General features: G+C 44.4%; 1 protein-coding gene across 1 annotated transcript in view; it reads right to left on the reverse strand.

Annotated features, from left to right (window-relative positions):
• Positions 1 to 15,466: 15,466 nt before the first annotated feature.
• The window catches only part of Efcab11 (EF-hand calcium binding domain 11), a 158,754-nt gene continuing 152,197 nt past the window's right edge, over positions 15,467 to 22,023 (reverse strand). The window contains exon 6 of the mRNA XM_028886625.2: positions 15,467 to 16,450. Coding sequence (XP_028742458.1) covers positions 16,372 to 16,450 — 79 coding nt within the window. The 3' untranslated portion in view covers positions 15,467 to 16,371. The remainder of the gene's footprint in view (positions 16,451 to 22,023) is intronic.

Consider the following 22,023-nt stretch of genomic DNA (forward strand, 5'->3'; position numbering starts at 1 on the left):
GAAAAAAATTATTCCTAGAACTATAAATTCAACATTAGTGCAACTGGAAGAGAAAACACAAGCATGGGAAACGTCCTCATCTGATGAGCCGTGTGCTTGATTTCAGGCTGGAAAACGTCCTTGCTGGTTGCCGTGGGTGTAATGGCGCAGTGAGAGTCGCCGCCACATGGAAGGGAGGCTGGAAGACACGGGAGGGTTTCCGATGAAGTCTTCAGAGGATTCCTCTTTTCGGAGGAACTCATTATTCACTTAATTATTCATTCTGTTTATTTACTGTATAGTTATTACACATAAATATGGTGTAGCTCCCCAGAATCTTCAAACACCAGATGCCAGGTCCCTCCACATTCCCCAAAGACAGAGCAGAGCCATCACCGTGAGAATTCAAACAACAACTAAAACCCAATTAAAGCCGCGCCAGCACGTTCATTTCCAAAAGAAAAACCCTGAAATGAATCAGCTTTTAGTCACCCTCCTGACTGCTTCTGCACAGGCAGACAAACAAAAATCCCTGAAAACTAAAACTGGAAACAGCATTGGCATTTGAATCATGGCTCTGTTGAACTTTGGCTTAGGTTAAGTCGACTTAGTATCGTTTCTGGCGAATTCAATTCAGTATCATTTCTCCCATCTTCCGAATCAAAAGAGATGAGAAAATGGTGTTAAGTTTCCCACGTGCCTGGCACCCAGGGCCCCGAGGTGACATCCATGTTGCAGCTAGGCACCCTGGGTTGCAAGGCTCTTCCTGGACCTCTTGCCTCTCCTACAGTTTGGACTGGCGTCCTGAGGGGGTAAACATGCCACCCAAGTTCTTTGAAATGTCAGCAATGGCTGAGGACAGAGAAGGCTGGCTTCCTGTGATGGTTCAGAGAGAAACTCTGTCACTGAGGGTAGTACAAGGCTGGTCACTGGGATGGGGCAATGTGTTGGAGCGTGGTTGGGAAAGCTGGCATGCGTTTGACTGTTCAAAGGCCCCATTTCCCTGGTGGCACTTACCTTGAAGGACAAAGCGACCTTTTAGACCAATGTGAGACTATAGCCAGTTCTACTTGAGAGCCTTGGTATCACAGGCAGGCATGTCTACGTCATTATTCCCATGTCCCATCTGTCATAACCAGCATCTTCCTGGGAAGCCACTACCCCAGAAAGGCCCCTATTTCCAATACAAGAAATACTCGAAGCTCTTCAGGGTCCGCCAGATGCTCTTAGTGTTTCCCTAAGCCCCGCCCGGAAAGGCCAGGGGTCTCCACTCTTGGTGAGTGGGCTCAGGGTTGACCTGCCCCTTGTCACTAACAGCGACATTGCCTGTGCCCCTTCTTCCCGTGGCCACAAGAGGAAAATGTAACCGAGTGTGGGAAGCGCTGGAAAGAGTATGGGCTTTCCAGAAGCAAGGGACTTCAACATCAGTGTCAACGAGTTTCCATGCATGCGTCAATTCGACACATCCCCGGAGTCAGCTGGGAAGGACGCCTGGACCTCTTCCTCTTTTATTCCAAAGCAGAGAATAGCACGATTGGGTTTTCTCTTTATATCGAGAACATTGCTATTCCTGGTACTTTAGATTAAAATGTGTTTACCGCCTCTTCCCTCACAAGGCCTCACGTCTGTTTTTGTTACCTGTTGCAAATATTTTCTCCTCACGCACCCTGATCTGGAGGCTTTTTGCTGAGAAGGCAAAAGCATTTTTTAATCTATTCGGCAACCACCTCGTAAAGTGTCAGGCCCACCAAAACACAATAGGCCTTCATTAATAATGTATGGAATAAGAACTCTGTGTAACATCTCCTCATTATTGTTTCCTTATTAACATAGCATTAATAATCTGTTGCCGCTTTAAGAATCCTTGTGTGTGAAAGCCTGGTGTATTGTTATGGCTCCAGTGAGGTTATTAAACAACGACACCCATGATATCATGAAAGAACATAGAAGAACTGGAAAAAAAATCAATTTCAAATTAAAGTAAAATAATTCCTTCTTATGTTTTGATGTTCGAAGCAGCTGTTCTTTGGGCTTGGCGCTGCTGTAACTTCATTATTGGAGGTCAAAGGTAAATGTGCCTGCACTCTGTCCCTGCGATCAGCATTTTAAGTAGAGTTATTCCAGTTTGTTCTTGTGGGTGGGGCAGGAATGGAAGAGAGGGAGGGAGCGGGGACTAAGAGGTGGAGGGTTAAGCGCGTGGTTCTGTGAGCTCAGTTACACCACACCCACACCAGTAGGACTGCATCCAAATCATGAAAACAGGGACTGGATGATCCTGGAGACAGCGAGCTGGCCAGTGCTCAAGTTCCTTGGTCCCCACCCCCTCGCCCCCCACTTCAAGTAAGTCTTCCGAGCTCTGTATATTTTACTCCAAATTTTGGAGCATCACAATGGACTTGAGCATTAAAAAATTCTATGAATTCTAAGTAAAAACATATCATTTATTATCTTTGACCAGCGTCTTCCTCACTGCCCTATTGCTGTGAAGAGACACCATGACCAAGGCAACTCATAAAAGAAAACTCAGAAAGCATTTAATCCGGTGCCTGCTTACAGCTTCAGAGGCATAGTCGCTATCATGTATAATGTTTACCATTTGGCGGTGATTAAATTACCGGAGTGGAGCCCTCATGATGGGGTTAGTCTCCTTGTGGACCCAAAAGCTCTCTTGCCTCTTCTATGAAGACATAGTTAGAAATCCATCAATGAACTGAAAAGCAAGCCTTCCCTAGACACCAGATCTCAAGGGGCCTCGATTTTACACTCTCCAGTCTCCAGATCTTTAAGAAATGGCTGTTATTTAAAACCATGGTACAGCCATTTTGTTATAGCAGTTTGAATGGAGTAAGACAAAAGACCAAGACTGGTCTTCTTCATTGAGATTGATGGAGAAGAGCAAACTGAGGCACAAGGAAGGAGGTGGTCTTGCCAAAGAACGCAAGAAATTGGGGCCAGTTCTTAGCTCCAGATTACATGACCTAACTCATCTGTATCCCAAGGTTGTGTATCAGCCATGTTGCAGGCATGTACTTCCTGGCCTTCAGGAAGCTCACTGGTGACAGACAGGGCAATGTACCTACCAATCATACTCCAAGATGAAGAGAACTCTGAGAGTTCTGAGGCAGCGTGACTGCCCTCTAGAGCAGTTAGGAGAGTTGTCTTATGGGAGGTGGTGTTGTCCTGGGGTCTGGAAGGTGCTATGACTTTAATGCTTGTTACCTGCAAAGTTAATGTTGAAAATAAAGTGCCACTGTAACATTAAGAGGTAGAACCTTGAAGAGGTGAGTGGTCCATGATGGCTCTGCTCTCATGAGGAGACTAATGTAAGGGAAAGTGGGTCCATGATAAAAGGGTGAGTTCAGACTCAGTCATTTACTCTCCTCCTCTTGCCCACTCTGATGAAATAACACAACAATAAAGCCAGTCTTTGACCTTGGACTCCTAGCCTTCAGATCTATCACAAATACATTCCCATCCTTTGCAAAAGAGCCAGGCTCAGGGGTTTTGTTGTAGTAGAATGAATGGGAGAAGAGTGAGCAGGGAGTCTGCTGCAGAATGGTAGCCTTTCTTGTAGATGTAACCAACCGTCTTATTAAATAAGGAACACAGAACCAATGTAAAAGAGAAAGCCAAGAGGTCAGAGCTCAGAGCTAAAACCTTACCCTTCCTCCTGCGGTGGTCCTACCTCTCTGAAAGAGACCTAATTCCTGTGTGTTTGTCTTCATATAGTCTTTCTGTTCTGCCTTCTCATTGGTTGTAAACTCAAACACATGACTGCCTCGTCACTGCCTGTATGTACAGCCCTCCAGGTCTTCTATGGTATTGAGATTAAAGGCATGTGTCTCTAATGCTGGCTGTATCCCTGAACACACAGAGACTTAACTAGCTCTGCCTACCAAGTGCTGGGATTAAAGGCGTGCGCCACCATCGCCCGGCTCTTTCTATGGCTCTAATAGCTCGGACCCCCAGGCAACTTTATTTATTAACATACAATTAAAATCACATTTCAGTACAAAAAAAAAAACCACCATACTCTCTCAATCCCCTTCTGAGGAGTTCACCTAACAATGTCATTGTATGGGGGAGCAGAGCTGGTATGAGATGACTGGACCAGGATGGGCATTGGATCCCAGAGCAGCCAGATGAAAGATTAGCTGTCAGCATGCTAGGGAACTGTCCAGGACATGGTGGTCTGCAAAGCTTGCAGCAATGGTGGTGATGAGCTGTTCCACACTATTCCATATGGAAACGACTAGCCACTGCAGCTTCTATTGGACACATGAAATGATAGTCATGGCTTATGGCTATACAATAAGGAACTGATATTTCCTTTTAAAATATATTTTATTACTCCTTTGAGAATTTCATACATGCATACAACGTATTTTGATCATATTGACCCCAACTCTTTCACCCAACTCCCCCAGATCAACTCTTTATCCCCTAGGGATATCCCCTGCCCCTTCCCAACTTCATGTCTTTTAAAACACAGATCTAACCCACTGAGACTATCTAGTATATGCTACTCATATACTCATAGTTGTGGAAGCATCCACTGGAGTGTGGTGGACATAAAAGGATCACATCTTTAAAGAAAACTGACTTTCTTTTTCCCACAAAAGCCATCAAATTCCAGTAGCTCCTCAGCTATGAATGGGTGCTTGTTAGGCCTCCATGCTGAAATGCTGACTGGAGAGGCTGACCAGCAGGGTTTGGGCAGGCAATCACAGCTGCTGTGAGTTTATGAGCGCAGCCAGTCCTCCTGAGTCCAGAAGTCACCGTTTCACCCCGTCCTCTTGCATCTCTGGTCCTTACAATCTTTCTGCCCCTTGTTCTGTGACAGTCCCTGAGTCTCTAGGGGATGGGTTGTGACACAAATGTCCCATTTGTGGTTGAGCAATCTACTAATCCTTATTCTATGCACTTCGACCAGGTATGAGTTTCTGCACTAACAACCACCGACTACACAAAAACTTCTCTGATGGGGTCTGAGAGCTGCACCCATCTATGAACATGGAAATATAAATTGAGAGGGTGGTTTGATACCATGCCTATTTAGCAAAATAGTAGTAGTAGATTTAACCCTGGGGCCTATGAGATCCCCAACCATGGGTTCTTGGCTAGATTTATAATACCAGAATATAGTTGGTTACTCCCGTAATATTTGTACCACTATTGTGCACATAAGCATATCATGCCATGCTGGTCCTTACTGTAGCTCACAGGGTTTAAGGCTGAGTAAAATGGTTTGTGATTCCCCTCTCTCCCAACAGTCTACACAGAAACCTAGAAAATGTGGGACTTTTGAAAATTTATTTATTAATTTATTCTTTATTATATTCTGGTCACACTCCTTCCTACCCTATTTTATCCCATTCCCATCCCCACCAGACTGTCCATCTTTACAAGTCTCTCTCCCACTTTCATGTCCTTGTGTGTGTCCAGTGTAGGCACGGGTGTGGAGCTATCAACTGAATCAATAGGCTATGTACTTATAACTTTTCCTCCCCTAGCATCTATCATTTGCTAATAGCTCCCTTGGTAGGAAGGACCACATGAGCTCCTCCCCCATTTATGACTGATACGACTCAGTCTTATGCAGGTCCTATACAGGCAACCACAGCTGCTATGAGTTCATACCATGTCCATAAAACAGCATTTCAGGGCCTTCCTCCCCATGGTTGGATGGACTCTAACGTTCTTTTCCTGCTCCTCTTCTGTGATATTCCCTAAGCCTTGAAGGGGCTGATTCAGATGTCCCATTCAAGGCTGAACATTCAATAGTCATTTATTCTCAGCACCCTGACCAGCCACGAATCTGTGCATTAACAGTTGTTTGCTGCAAGAGGAGGTTCTTCTGATGAGGCCAAGAGGCTCTCTAAGGATTTAAAGAAGAAACCATAGCAGGAAATAGAAAATGTTCTAAAGAAAACGATTATCGAGATAAGATCAAAACTCAAGAGATGGAGCTAAAGCTACACCTAGAAGATACAGCCTGACATGGGTAGGAGAAGATTCTAGGGCTGGAGAAATGGCTCAGCAGTTAAGAGCACTGGCTGCTCTTGCCAAGGACCTGGGTTTGATTCCTGACACCCACATGGCAGCTCACAATTGTCTATAACTCCAGTTCCAGAAGATCTGACATCTCTGGTTTTATCAGTCACCAGGCATGCAAGTGGTACACATACATACATGTAGGCAAAACACTTATATGCACACAATTTTTAAAAATGGAATATTCTAGAAATTCAAAACCTTAGCTTCTCAAGAATCTAGGAAAAGGGGCAAGCAGAATGTCTTAGTGGATGAAGGCAACCTGAATTTGATCTCTCAAACTCATGTAAAGGTGGAAGGAGAGAATGACCCCACCAAATTGTCTTTGAATCTCCACGTACATGTGATGACATACACACATACAATACAAATAATAAATGAAAGAGGAAACTAAAGCGAAAAGGATCAAAGAAAGAGAGAAAACAAATTAGTAACAATGATAAGGGCCCAAATAATGAAACCCAAAACAATCATAAAGAGAAGCAATGAAGCCCAAAGTTGATGTTCAGAGGTCAGCAAAACCAGTAAACCCCTGAAAAGAGATACCATGAAAAGGTAACTGACTATATTATTTTATGTATGTGGTTAGAATGCAAGGAAATATAACAGGAATTATAAAAGTTACCTTAGAGTGATGAAGACAATTTCCAGATTTACAAGGGGAATGATATGATGTATGACATCACAATGTAAAGAAGACGTAGGCTTTGGGCCATAATAACCTTTATGAGGGACTGGGAAGATGCAGTTCAGTCGACAAAGTGTTTGCAGTGTGGGCGCATTAGCTCCATCCTCAGCATCCGTGTACAAGCTGGGCATGGTCCATACTTGTGGTCCCAGTGCTCAAAAGGAAGACCAAGGACTCCCGGGCTCACTGGCCAGCTAGTCTAGCTGAACAGACAAGCTTCAGGTTCAGCTGGAGCCCAGACTCAAAAAATTAGGTGAAGAGAGACGAGGGAAGACACCCGACATTGACCTCTGGCTTGCAAACACACAGAGGTGCATGTACACAGACACACGCCTTTCATGAAAGAAATTAACTTTGTGGAAAGAAGTAGTTCTAGGGCTGTCTCCCAGTAGCTGTGCTGGGTTTGGAGGCTGTAACTCTGGGGCAAGCTGAACTGTTACCAGGAGTGCTGGGATAACAGTGGTCAGCTGTGTGCTCCACTGTAGATGGGCCTTTCTGACCTGGACCTGCTCCCAAGATGATCTAGGAACTACATCATATGGGCGTCTTGCTCTTTATGGCTTTCTCAGCACTGTGCGGAATTCTGATGTTCAAAAGAAACAGAAAGGGCCTTTCTTTTCCATAGATCCAAAGCTAAGGATTTCGTTCCTTGAAATGTGTATTGAAAGCATATAATAGGGTGGCAGGGACTTTTTGCTTTTGTGAGTGATCTGCAAGTGTAACCCACAAGTAGGTATTTTAAAATACATGAGGTCTCTTCTTTGTCAGAGACCAATCAGAATCACACAACAGGCTGAGAACATACTTCTCTACACCAAAGATCTGACCCCACAAGGCTGACCTTGAGAAGTCCCACACAGAGGCCTAAAATTGCCATAGTGGTGGTCTGATGTTATTATTATTATTATTATTATTATTATTATTATCATGCACGGGTATGATGTATGTGTGTGTGTGTGTGTGTGCACACACACACGCGTGCGCGCGCGCGGCATGGTACTCACATGGAGGTCAGAAGACAGCTTTTGGGAACCAGTTTTCTCCTTCCACTTTGCATGGCAAGTGCTGTTGCCGCTGAAACCATCTCATCAGCCCCTGCCAATTTTGTCTGGTTTTGCTAAGATATCCTTTAATATTATTTTGAGTTGCTATAGACCACCTCTGCATATTTTTCTTAATATTCTTACTGTAAACTTGAATAGCGGCAAGGGATCCGGTGTCCACCACATATCAAGATCTGAGTTGTTAACAAATGTACTTAGTATTAGAACAGTATTATATTTACAGAGAAATTACAAAGACAGTACGGGCAGTTCCGGTGTCCCTGGCACTGAGCTTCTCTCGTTCTTAGCATCTGGCTTTGGAACAGGCACTTGCTGCTGTCAATGAACTATGACGGGTACATTCTGACTAACTAAAGCCCATACTTCATTCAGGTTTCCTGTGTTTTCATCTCATGTCCCCTTCCTGTCTCAGAATCCCACTCACCATGGCTTCTTAGGCAACTCTGGGGGTTTCTCAGGCTTCCTTGCTTGGGATGACCTTGACAGTTTTGAAGAGGACTGTGCAGGTACATACAGACTACCCATTCAGTTCTTAGAGAACCCATCTTTGTAGCAGAAATCTTAGATGGTCTTATTAATAAAATCAAACCTGAGGCCAGTTATTGGGGGTGAACACTGGAAGATCAGAGAGACAGAACAAGCCACAGCTAACCTTACCTGGCCAACTTCTTAGTTGATCCTGTTTCCTCAGACTAGAAACCTCTGAGTCCTCATCCAAATGGATCTCAGCTGAACTGTGCTGCTTGAAAGCCTGAAAGCTTAACCAGCCAAATGCTTCTAGTTTCTGGTCCTCACACCTTATATATCTTTCTGCTTTCTACCTCACTCCCTGGGATTAAAGGCGTGAGTCACCATGCTTGGCTGAATCCTTGAACACATGGATTTCTGCCTCTGGAATGCTAGGATTAAAGGCGTGTGCTACCACTGCCTATCCTAAGTATCTAGTGCTTTTCTGTTCTCTGATCCCTGAAAAGTTTATTAGGGTACACAATATTTTGGGGAACACAATACCACTACACATCTTGTTTGCTTTTGTTTTGTTTTTAACAATTATGAATAAAGCAGCTATAAATATTCTGTATGGGCATAAGTTTTCAAATCAGTTGGGTAAAATATCTGGGAGCTTGGTCTCTGTGTCATGTGATTAGTCCATGGTCAGCTTTCTGAGACTGTCTGTCTTCCAAAACGGTTGTACCATTTCGTGTTCACTTCTGGCATTGAATGAGGCTAGATATCAATCAACTAAAATTGAGAGAGAAAGGAGGGATGGGGAGGAACGTGTACCAAGAAGAGGGGGGAATAGAGAACAAGAGACATGTTAGATGCGCCATTCACACAGGGCATGTACAACTGGAGTCTGAGGACATGCTTTAAGACTGGGCAGTGAAAGAAACGTTTGCAGAGATGACGGCCAAGAAGTTTCCACTCGATGAAAAGCATAAAGCATCCTGGATTTTTGTTTTCTGTTGGCACAAAGAGGAAAATTCTGCTGGATATATGTCTGGGTATTAGCTAGGAAGTGGGTCAAGCTGAATCTTAAGTAGCCCAATGAATACAGCTCTATTTATGTTGTGATAGAGAGAACAAGAGGGAGGGAGGACAAGAGGGAGGGAGGGCGGGAGGGAGGGAGGGAGAGGAGGGAGGGAAGGAGGGAGAGAGGAAGGGAAGAGGGAAGAGAGGGAAGGAGGGAAAGAGGGAGGGAAGGAGGGAGGGAAGGGGTGAGGGAGGAAAGGAGGGATTCCAATACCGGTCAGAAGCAATAGGGAGAGCTTGTTAAAAAACTGATTCAAGGACCATCTCTAAGACATCTGACCTTAGAAAAGTCATTTAAAATCAGGCTTGCCTTTCCTATTCAAAATAAGAAGGATGCCCAGGCCTGACTTCTGCCTTCCAATGACTGTTGCTATGACAATACATTTAATATATTTCCAGCCCCTTGGTCAAATTTTTTCTATAAATTCAATATTATTGGAATTGCTCTTTTTGAAGTGATATATTTTGGAAAACTTAACTGTTTTGCTCTCACTTGAGTCTTGAAGGATCAGTAAAGCATGAAGTAGGGGATGTATTTCAATTTTAGTTCATGTTTTCATAGAGATTAATCTGTACTTTTCTCCGGAGTTAAAACGATGTTCTCTTTTAGTCACATTCCTAACTACTTTATCAATTTAACATAAGCGAATTCAGATTAGATACTCTATTTTATTGTGTTATATTGTTTATGGGCTACTTTTCAACCCTCATGGATTCAGATTTGTTTTACCAAAGAAAAGTCACTGTGAGCTGCTTAATGACAATGGATTTCTTTCAAAAAAATTATCATTTTTACTTATTTTCTGCATGTGTTCATGTCCGTATGTGTGGGTGATGTGTGTGTGTGTGTGTGTGATGTGTGTGTGTGTGTGTGTGTGTGTTGTGTGTGTGTGTGTAGAGGCTAGAGGTTGACACCAAGTGTCTTCTCAATTGCTCCCCACCTTATTTTCTGAGGCAAAGTCTATTACTGAACCTAGAGCTCAGTGATTGTGCTAGCTGAGCAGGGAACCCTGGGGGTGTTCTCGACTCCATCTCCCCTGAATTGAAGTCACAGGTGCACTTTGCCACACGGGTCCTAGGGACTGAACTCAAGTTTTCACACTTACATGGATAACATTCTACCCACTGATCACTTTCACCAAGTGAATTTCTGATTTTCAATCTGTTTGTGTGTATTTTTTTAAAGAAATTGTCTAATCTCATATTGTCAAAATTTTCAAAAGTTAGAAATCAAGAAAAGTAACAAAGCTCATTTTTATTAATTTAAATGTTTGAAGTATACTATGAATACCAAGACTGGAGAGATGTATTGTTTAGGCTTTTATAAGCCAGAGAAGTGTTGCTCCGTGGGAAGCACCCTCATGCAAAGATACTTCTGTTGTACAGAGACTTTCTAGAACTTTCCTTTGCATAATGCCTCCAGGGTCTAGAGGACCTTTCATTCTTGGTTTCTGTAGCTGAGTTTGGTTGGTGATCAGTTGTAACTTTGGTTTCTTCTTTGGCGGTACATAAGATGGGAACCAATTTTGAATACTTTCCATGTAAAACCCCTGAACTGGATTGAATGAATCTGGGTCATCTTATTTGGGTTACAAGTGAAGTGTGACTATAGAATATGGGCTTATGTCATAGCCAAATAGGATAGTCTGTCTGTTGTAAGCTGACCAGCTTGAATACCAATATTTTAAAATGATATTTATTTATTTATTTATTTATTTATTTATTTACTAATTCATTTATTTATTGAGGCAGAATCTCCCTAAGTAACCCAGGCTGACCTGGAATTTCATATGCAAAGCAAACTAGATTCAAACAGAAAGCAATTCTGCTTCCTTCTCCCCCAAACACTGCATTAAAGACTTGGGCCACAATATGTAGGCTGTTTTTTTCTTTCTTTCTTACTTTTTTGGGGTACATGTAAGGGCATCTGTGTGTGTTCATATAGGTATGTGTGCACTTGTGTGGAGGCCCTTATAAGCCAGAGGTCAGCCTCTAATCTTTTTTCTCAGGAAATATCCATTGTTTTTTGAGACAGGATCTCTCATTCCTTGAGTTCATTGGTTAGGCTGGGCTGGCTGACCAGTAAGCTCTGGAGATCATCCTGTCTCTCTAGGGCTGGGATTGCATACCAGCACACTTGGCTTTTTGATGTACGTTCTGGGGATTGAACTCAGGTCCTCACGCTTGTGGGCACAGACTGAGCTATCTCCCAAGGCCCTAAGTTGTTTGTTTGTTTCATTTTTCTACTATCTCATCAGATATTAATCCTGAGATTATTACTGTTCTACTTTGAGTAAAGATCTGTTGCAATTTTTGTGTTTTTAGGTGATGGGACTATGCTTGTGTGTCTCTGTGTTTGCTGGGTGGTATGGTAGGGGGAGTCATGGGCAACAAAACTTTAAATAGAAATTTCTACACCAATATTGAAGGCTTTGAACAGGCATGCTACAGGGTTAGGCACTGTCCAATAGAAAAGATAGCGACCGGAAGTTCTTGAGTAGAGGGAAGACATTTTGTCTGTGCTTTAGGACACGCCAGACTAAAATTTCTTGACAGCAGTATTGGCATACACCTCACACTCATCTTCACATGAATAAGCAAAAGAACAATTACTGGATGGGAGAACTGGCCAGGATTAAGGACACAGGCAGAAAGATCAGGATAGAATGGAAAAAAAAAATCAGGAATGATTTACAAGGACGTGCTCAAAAGGATCTGGTGACTGAGTGTCAGAGCCAAGGAAGATGGGGAGAAGGGGAGACTCTGAGGCAGCTGGCTTGGATGACAGCTTGGGTGGGGGATGGGGAGGGAGGCTGTCATCAACAGAAATAGAAAACACAGGCTAGGAGAACAATTTTGAAAATTGGGGGAACAATGCATCTGATTTTAGTTCAGTGAGTCTGCACCGAGGTGGAAATGTCTGACTGGTGAGGGGAAAACACAGGCCTGGAGTTGAGCAGAGGTCAAGATCAAAGATAAAGCTGTGTTATGGAGTCATATCAATCAAGGCGATAACTGGACTCTTGGCAGGGGATGAAATCATCCTTGGAGAATGTGTTGATCAAGAACGATCGGCCAGTCACAGGACTTGGGGAAAATACTCTCACTTATAGACTGGTTATGGGACAGGAAGCTGGAAAAGACAGCACAGAAATACCATGACAAACCTGTGTCATGAAGGTTACAAGAGGACTCCAAAGGCCCTGCCACCACCTCAGACCCAAGAGAAGGGACCGGACCACGGGCCGAGGTCTGAGAGGCGCTGGTGCATCCATCCATTAGCAGCTCACGGGCAACCACTCAGAAAGCTGCAGTAGCAGGGAAGGCCTGAGCTGGACCAGCAAGGGGCTCGGAGAAAGGCTGGGATGGGAACGGTGGCACTATTCCATTCCATCTTCAACTGCTGCTTCTTTTTCTCTTTAGAAGAGTGTTCTCTGCTGCCCCATAAATGCTAATGTCACCCAGGACTCTGTCCTTGGCTGAAAGCTCACAGCACTGAAGGCTCTCTGGGTTTCAAATGACAGAAAGCAGCTCCAGCTGGCTTGAGCGGAAAGATTTATTGGAAGGATGCAGTTACCTCCCAGGACCCAAAGACTGAGTCTTGCATACAAGCTCTAACCAGAAACCAAGCGGGGGAGGGGGCTGCTTCTCCTTTACTGTCCCCCCCCCACCTCTGTCTATTTTTAAATCCCTCTCTGCTCACTGCAAACCAGCTGCTTGGATTTTCCAGGCCACGTGACTGAAAAATATGACTGCTACCCACTCTTGAGTCAAATCCCTTGCTCAGCCACTCAGAGGAGCACCTGAATTGCACTCTCAATGTCCTCCAAAAGCTGAGACAGAGTTTGTCAGCTTGGATGGCTGCCTACCTTTAGATCACCCAGCTGGGATCACACCAGCAAGGTCACACCACACTGTAGTATGGGGACTGGAGTCTGGAGGTGAGAGGGTGGGGAAGCTCTTCCCAGTCAAGAGGAGGATGGATCCGAAAAGCAAGGAGAGGAATGTGGTGGTATTGTGTTCCCCAAAATGTTGTGCACCCTAATAAACTTGTCTGGGGTCAGAGAACAGAACAGCCACTAGATATAGAGGCCAGAAAATAGTGGCACACACGCCTTTAATCCCAGCATTCCAGAGGCAGAGATCCGCCTGGATCTCTATGAGTTCAAGGCCACACTGGAAACAGCCAGACATAGTGACTCACACCTTTAATCCCAGGAAGTGATGGCAGAAAGCAGAAAGGTATATAAGGCATGAGGATCAGGAACTAGGGCTGGTTAAGCTTTTAGGCTTTCAAGAAGCAGTTCAGCTGAGATCCATTTGGATGAGGACTGAGAGGCTTCCAGTTTGAGGAAACAGGATCAGCTGAGGAATTGGCAAGGTGAGGTGGCTGTGGCTTGTTCTGCTTCTCTGATCTTCCAGCGTTGACCCCAGTACCTGGCTCCAGGTTTGTTTTTATTAATAAGACCTTCTAAGATTCGTGCTACAGAGGAAGGTGTACGGGCAGCTTCTCTGTCGCTCTTTCTTTGTTCTTTCCTCAGACAGTCTGGGGCTCCCGAGCAGCAAACTCAGGGGTGTGCATCTTCTTAGAAGAGGTCCCACCAGAAAGGCTGCCCAGGCCGTTAACTTCCTCCATGACCAGCCCTGGCTGCCTGCACTTGAGTCCCCAGGGGACATGTCCACACCCTCTGGGTGAACCAGAGTTGAGTGGGGTCAACCAGAGCCTATCCCTAGATGCTCTGAACTTGGATCTGGATGGATCGTGGACCAGTTCTTTCTGAGGATGGTGTAAGGCTCTTGGTAACTACGGGAAGAAGGGGGAATCTGGAGGTGCTAGTGTTGTGGGTCCTGAGACCCCCACTACTGTGGGTCCTAGCTGCATCCTACCCTCCCTCTGTTAGGTCTCATAAAGTTAGCTCAGTGATTTTTTTTTTCCTTTGTCAAAGTTCTTTGGGTAGTTTTCTGTCATTGAGATAAAATATCTTGGTTAATTCAGGGTCACAGGAGTTGCTCAATAGCCATTCCCAGACCCCCCTCTTGCTTCCTACATCCATGGTAGGAAGTGACTCCTCCTTTTCCCATGTCATCTTGCTCAGGACAAACAGGATCCAGACAGGAATGCAATACAACCGTTTGGAACTCCGGCCGTCCTGAAAGAATGGCTCCATTAATAAATATTATTAGTGTATTTTTTTTTATTTAAGAAATCTAAACTCTCTTTTATGTTTTGAGGTCAGGATGAAGGACTCAGTTTGTCTACCATGATGGAAACACGTGCTGAACAAAGTCAGACTGGAGCACTGCGAACAAAACCATCCACACATCTCAACAACACCAGCGATCCATTGCGGCCTTTGAAGTAACATTTCATTCATGCTGAGAAATGAGTTTCGTGGCTTCTTCATTTAGTTTATGGATGTTTGAATAGGGCTTTAATTTTCAACAAACTCGGCTTTGGAATCATTTTAGATTTATAGAACAATCGTGGAGACACTGGAGCTCCTGCACACCCCTCACATAGTCTCACACTGTCACAGCCAGCAGAGAAGGCCCAAGCTTGGGTGATTTCTACTGTGCATTTCCAGGGGCCCATCTAGGAGAACAAATTACATTTAGTTGTCCCATATCATTAGGTTCCTCTGGTTTATTACAGTTAAAAACTTTATTTTTCTTAAGGCTATCTGATAATAATATATACAAGCAGGAAGCTTCTTTAATGTTTGCTACACAAATTTACATTCTTACTTGATCTTTTAATGTTTAACACTTTAAAAACAAATTACATTCTTTTTTTTTTTTACAAATGTTAATGTTGTGAAATATGAACACTTACAATGACAATATCAGTATTTCAGAATTACTTTTAATAGATGTTGTTGCTGGAGGGCTTTTCTCCAGGTTCCACCAAGCCCCACAGTCCCACAATCCATGTATAAAATAATCACTCAGACGCTTATATTACTTATAAACTGTATGGCCGTGGCAGGCTTCTTGCTAACTGTTCTTTTATCTTAAATTAACCCATTTTTTATAAATCTATACCTTGCCACGTGGCTGGTGGCTTACCGGCGTCTTTACATGCTGCTTATCCTGGTGGTGGCTGCAGTGTCTCCCTTCTTCTTCCTGTTTCCCCAGTTCTCCTCTCTCCTTGTCCCACCTATACTTCCTGTCTGGTCACTGGCCATCAGTGTTTTATTTATATAGAGCGATATCCACAGCAGATGTTATGTTATATGTTGAGTGTCTCGATTTGCTCCAGGAAAGTCGTCACTGGAGTCCAGGGGAGCGGTGGGGTGTGGAGACTCCTAACACTTTGGGATGGCTGAAACTTCAGGTGTACAGCAAAACTACCTAGAACCAGAAGTACACAGCAGAGGGCTGCTGGCCAGCTCAGGCTAGCTTCTCCAAAGTAAGAAGCCTAGGTCCAGGCTCCTAAAGGGACCCAAAATCACACCCTTTTGCCCATTAAGACTCCAACCGCATTCTGGTTTTCTCTGTATGAAGAATGGTGGGCTGGCTGGCCTGAGCTGCTTTCTATGTGTTGTATAGCCAGTGCCCTGCCACTGATTTGCACTCCAGGGTCTTTAGATAAGAGAAGTCTTTGCTTCCCTAGCATTTGCTCATTGCTTGGACCACAGTAAGCTTGACATTCAACCAAAGTTGAGCAAATGAAGGACGATGACACCACAGAACAAAGCTAACCCTCCCTAGAGCTAGGGACCCAAGCAGGCGAGGAGCAGGATGAGCAGAGACTCCAGTTCACAGTATGAGGAATGCAGAGCTGACAGGAGAGGAAAGGGAAAAAACAAACAAACAAACAAAAACCCACTGGGTGGCAGGGCCAGCAACAGCAGCCTGACTCAGGGCTCTTAGCGACGTGGAAGGAGAGTCCTACCTCTAGGTCCAATATCAGCATCCAAACACTGTAATTACGAGTTTACTCACAAGTACACAGCACCACAAAAGAGTGAGATCTGCGTGGCCTTCAACTAGATTACAATTCACTGATCTGTCCAGAATTGCCAAAAGTGGTCCATCCACAAGCATCCGGCTTCATTTTGCCTGTCCATAGTTCATGGCATACTCAAAGTCTCGGAAGCTGACGTGACCGTCTGAGTCTCGATCTGCTTCCCTGGAAAATGACACGGAAAGTTATTCACACGTTATTCCTGTCAGCACCTCCATGTCAAGAGCACACTAGGATCTTCCCTTCTCTGCAAGTTGGCACGAGGGAGAAACCACCCTATGTGAAGACCAAGGTTGAGGCTTGTGCTTCCCGCCTCTACACTGCTAACACCTGGAGGAAAGAAGGGGTATTTATCAAAACCTACAGAGACACAGCTGGAATACATTTGAGGGGTGGATCTAAATGTATAAGCTATACAAGAAAGGGAGGAACAAGGGGCCAGGGCTGTAGCTGTTGATAGAGTGCTTCACTAGCATGCACGGAGCCCTGAGTTTCACCCTAGCTCTGCATAAAACTGGGAATAGTGGGGCACACCTATAATCCCAGCACCAGGGAGGTGCAGGCAGGAGGATCAGAAGTTCAAGGTCATTCTCATCTACATAGTGAGTTTGAGGCTAGCCAGGGCTACCTGAGAACCTGTCTCAAACAAAAGTAGGAATAATTATTGCTCTATGTATTGATTTCATACATGTTACATTTACATACATAATATACACGTGTACACATACATATATGCATCGTATAACAAAAATGTGAGATGAGTAAATAGAAGAAAAATGTTTTAGCAGCAAATAGTGATGATAACAAAGTCTGATGTCCTACGCACCACTGCCTTTACACCCCAAGACTGCAGAATCTTAGCATCAATTCTGGGATTGACCCAGGTCATACACAGAGCTACTGAGCCTTAAGGAGATCTGAAAGTTTTCTAAGGATCACACTGCTAGAAAGCAGCTAAAACCCAGCTCAACAAGGACTGTGAAACTCGGAAGTCAGGACTCCATCATCTCTTGCCACTGCTACCCTATATAAGCAAGACACCCCCCAGGAAGAAGTTCCCGCATGGCGAACTACAATTCTATGGTTCCTTGCTGGCTTCACTCATATCTTCGGAATCACTGTTAAATCCTCACAACGCACATGCTAAGCTTCTCTAATTCCTATGAGGAGTGCTGGAGACGTGAGCCCTCGACTAAGAGTGTGGGAAGCCTCTGAGGGGGTGTCCTTGGAACCTCTGCAACATGGGCTCTGCTCCCTGAACAGGCAGCAGAGGATGGCACCCATTCTATGTGGTTAAGGGAAGAGGCACCCAGAGCACAAACCACCAGCAGCAGCAACTCATCGGCTCTGCCACCAGGAAAAGAACCGCCTATTAAAGAACACGGAGCGCGGTCTCAGTTCCTCTTGGGGACATCCTGAAACGATGCAGGGCACGCCTTCTTTGGAGGTCTGTGGTTGATGCAAATGACATTCTGCAGAAAACAATGGGGTCGGCCATGACAGAGGGCCTTTAAAAGCAAAGACGGGCCTAAGCAAGAAAGCCACTAATCACTGTAATAGTTTTAAAGCAGGCTTTTAAAATATTGAATTCTAAAATAAACTTTCTGAATATTTCATGCCAAAGTCTCTGAAGTCTATAATGGTTCTGGATAGAGTGATGATAATTTTTCTTTCTTTTGAAGTAGAGAGGAAAAAAAAAACCTACTTCTTTGCCCCAAGGCAAAAACCATGTTGCAGTGTGTTGGGATAAAATGACTGCATACCACAGAGGCTATTCTTCTTGTTATATCTCTTGGTGAAATATCCATGGTGATTTCATGCTATACAGCACGCAGAGCATAATGTCAGATCTCCTCTAAGGGATTTAAAACAATCCTGGGATCGCACATCACTGACTATGGGATATAAACCAACCCTTCAATAAAATTAGATAATTGAAGATTCTTCATATTGCCTAAGTATTTGATTAGATAAAGAGCCTCCTCTCCCTTTCTATTCTGAATTGGTACATCTGAACTATAAATCTCACAGGGTGAATAACCTAGAAAAGTCCTCTAAGGATAAACTGCTTCTGAGGATAGTTTGAGTATGTTTTTACTCATTTATTGGGCCACTAGAAGACTGTAGAAAAAGCAAATCCCTCTGCCCATTTTTTTTTCTGTCAACAACCTGTTGTTATTGTATTAACATTTAATTATTCTTGTTGTCTTTGTTACAGCTTTCCACTGGAAGGTGGGTACACGTGAAAGGGGTAAGTCATCTCTATGGCTTAGAGAGGGCACTGCATTCCCAGACCAAATGGAGAGATATTCGATAGATCCTGTTTATGTTTAGAATGAGACACGGTACAATATCTGATGCTCGTTCACATTGCACGCATATGAACTGGTCCTTTCAACGTGAGCAGAGGGAAAACTGAAGTTCAAGGGCTAGAAGTTTAAAAGCTATGACATAGAGTTTTTATTACCGATACAAGTATTCTGTGGAAGACTGGGACACCCGCACTAAATCACAGTGTGATGGGAACAGATGGGCTGGTGGGAAGAGCTGGGGATGTGGAAAGGGAAAGACTACCATTAAGTAAAAAGGAACATCATTTCTGTTTACAGTAAAGTCTTCAACCCTGGTTCTGAAACCGGAACGCATTGTTTTAGTGTTGCCGGCAAGTATTCAGCATCACAATATCTCAGCACCTCTCGCCCCTACTAGAAATAATCTCCAAGAGTGCAGGAACTTTTGCCCACAGCTGTCCCCACCTCTTAGCTCACAGCAGGCAATGGCTGTGTGCTGAATAAATGAATCTTCGGAAGAAATGGAGCTGGGGGAACCAGTGACAATATTAGGGACAATGTATTACCTCCCGGGAGGTGTCCGGATTGAATAAAGAGACTGTCTTACCACTGTCAACAGTCGGGAAAGCAGCCAATGAAATAAAACTCGGGGAAGAAGCCACCTCCAAATACCACCCAGAGATTCCTGAGTAAGTCCATTATGGTCTCTGTGCTCAGCTGCATTCGGCAAACACAGGGCAAGCATGGGAAGAACCACAGGAGAGACGAGCTCTGGAAAGCAAGGCTGCTGAGTGTGGTGATGGATGAAGGAATCCCTTGATCATCAGGCAGGACAGGCAGATGTAACCAACCCAAGGTCCACGGCCCACGAGCAGGCAAGGGCAGCTGTGAGTGTAGCTCAACATAAAATCATAAGACTTACTTAAAACTTTATGAGAGAGACATACATACACAGAGAGATAGAAAGACAGAGAACTAGAGACAGAGTTTGTGTGTGTGTGTGTGTGTGTGTGTGTGTGTGTGTGTGTGTGTGAGACTTGATCATGTGTGTCTCAAGAATGACCTTCATAGATGACAATGTTATGTCACAGCATTGAAAGGTTGCACACACTTGGTAGAGCTAACAGATAGGACTCTGTGAACCAAAGCTGAACCCTGGATATGCGCGAGTCTACCTTCCCATGGTGGAACCAGTGAGGAAATTGCTCTCTGATGGTTTGACACACAGACAGAGCTCTGGCCACATATCTAAGCTCAAGGCTTAGAATGGGCTGCTGAAAGGAACTGGGCTTACAGAGATGCATGAGGGAAGGTAAGTTGCTATTAACAATAGTAAGTGCTTTCCAAAACTTCAAGTCCAATGACATTAAAGGTCCTTTTGATTCATTTTTAAGATGCATAATAGAGACCTGCCTGGAATTGCCTTTGGCAGTAGGGACTCCAGAGAGCTGGCTGCTCCCTGTGACTCCCCATGAACAACTGAGGAGCTTTTGGGAGGAAAAGATGAGAAGGAAGAAAAGAGAGGTGCAGGGAGAGGAGTTCAGGAAGAGGGGTGCAGGAAGGGGGCACACCACACAAGAGGATGGAAAACTGACTAAAGGCACTCTAGCAAACTGCTACGTTCACAATGAGCATCCATGGTGCTTAGTATAATAACCTCTTCCTGACCTCCACCCAGGGCTGTGACAGATGCACACGCGATGAGGAGCTTGGGGGCGTGTGCCTGGAGTCAGGGGCTGAGTGGACCAAGGGGAGAGCTGTCTGAGCAGAAGCAGTGGGGGGCAGGAAGGCAAACAGCGCGTGGTGATGTGGTCCATCAACTGAGCTAATTCCCAGAAGGGAGGGCTGGGGGCCAGATGCTCTCTGGAAATTTGCAGGAGGCTTGAAAAGTGTTTAGGTTCCTACAGGGTACGGGTTGGGGTTCTACACAACCCTCTCTGGATTCGGGAGTGCAGGAAGACCTTCAGTGACCTTGTGCAACGAGACTTTGAGGCAGGACTGGATGGACCACCCAGCTGAACTTCAATGTTTTCACTCTTCTAAAACAAACGGTCTTCCATCCACTGTATTACAGCAAGACGTGCTGTACAGTTACTTTCATGAACATGAGAATCAGTGTTTTTCTCCTGTAAACAAGTCGGTCAGCCAGAGTTGTCTCTTGGTGATGCTGTGTGGACCTTGGTAGCCAGAGTAGGTATTTTCCTAACCAGAGGCTCTGAGGTCTGAGCCTCAGGGAGCTGGGGATTCCCACTGTGATCTCTCATGAGGCAGCTACAGCATTGTCAACTGGTTTCTGAGGGGGAACACAAGGTTATTTGCATGTGTGTTCACCTATATGTGAATGTACATGTATGTGCTGGTGCGTGTGGAGTCCAGAGGATGAACTGGCTGCTGTTCTCAGGCGCCATCCACCTTTTTATTTGAGGCAGGGTGTCTCACTGACCTGGGAACTGATACCTGGGCTAGGTTGGTGAGCTAACAAAGCAGCAGAGATCTACTTGTCTCCTTCTCCGCAGTCCCTGGATTACAAATGGGTGACACCACACCCAGCCTTTTTTTTTTTTTTTTTTTTTTTTATATATATAGGTTCTGGGGATCGAACTCAGGTACTTGTGCTTGTAAGACTAGCACCCAATTAACTGAGTTGTCTACCTAACCCCAAGAGTTCTTACTTTAATAAAAAATATGTAAATAGCGAGCATTTCTCTATAGTAGTAGCTGTTTCTTACACAAAACATTTCTATCAGAATAATTTCTTAGAATGCCCTGAAAAGACTTGTTTCTTGAAAAGTTGTTTTTGTTGTAAAATCATTGCAGAGTAACTCTTGGCAGGCTTCCAAAGGCAGATTTCAAGCTGGAATACTGGCTTTCCCAAAATTACTTAAGGAAAAAAGAAAAACGAAACAAAGAAACAGGGAGAGAAAGGCTTACAGATTGTATTACATTAAAACAATGCAATGTTCTTTATTAAAAACGACACCAGGAGGATGAAAATGACATTTTATACAGGAAACAAGAATGTAACTAGCATTTTTGTTACATTACAATCCTGTAAGTATCTATACTCATTTGAGTGGAAGTTTGAGGTTATATGGTACATAGAATAAAGAGGATGGGGTGATGGCTAGTTCTGTCTTAAAATATTATTTAAGAGGGGTTGAGGAGATGGTTCAGTGTGTAAGCACCTCTGTGTGAGCATGAAGACCGGAGTTTAGAATCCCAGGACCCGCACGAAGCCAGACACAGCAGCACACATCTGTAATCACATCGCTCTTACAGGGAAATGGGAGGCAGGGACAGGAGACCCACAGGGATCTCACGGTCAGCAGCAATAACAAACAGACCCTGTCTTGAACAAGGTGGGGTGTGAGGACCCACACCCAAGACTTCTGGCTCCCACGTGCATGCCCGCATACACAAACACGGTGAAGAAACTGAAGTGTTCCT

Source organism: Peromyscus leucopus, chromosome 14, assembly GCF_004664715.2.
Source record: "Peromyscus leucopus breed LL Stock chromosome 14, UCI_PerLeu_2.1, whole genome shotgun sequence".
NCBI classification, from domain to species: Eukaryota; Metazoa; Chordata; class Mammalia; order Rodentia; family Cricetidae; genus Peromyscus; species Peromyscus leucopus.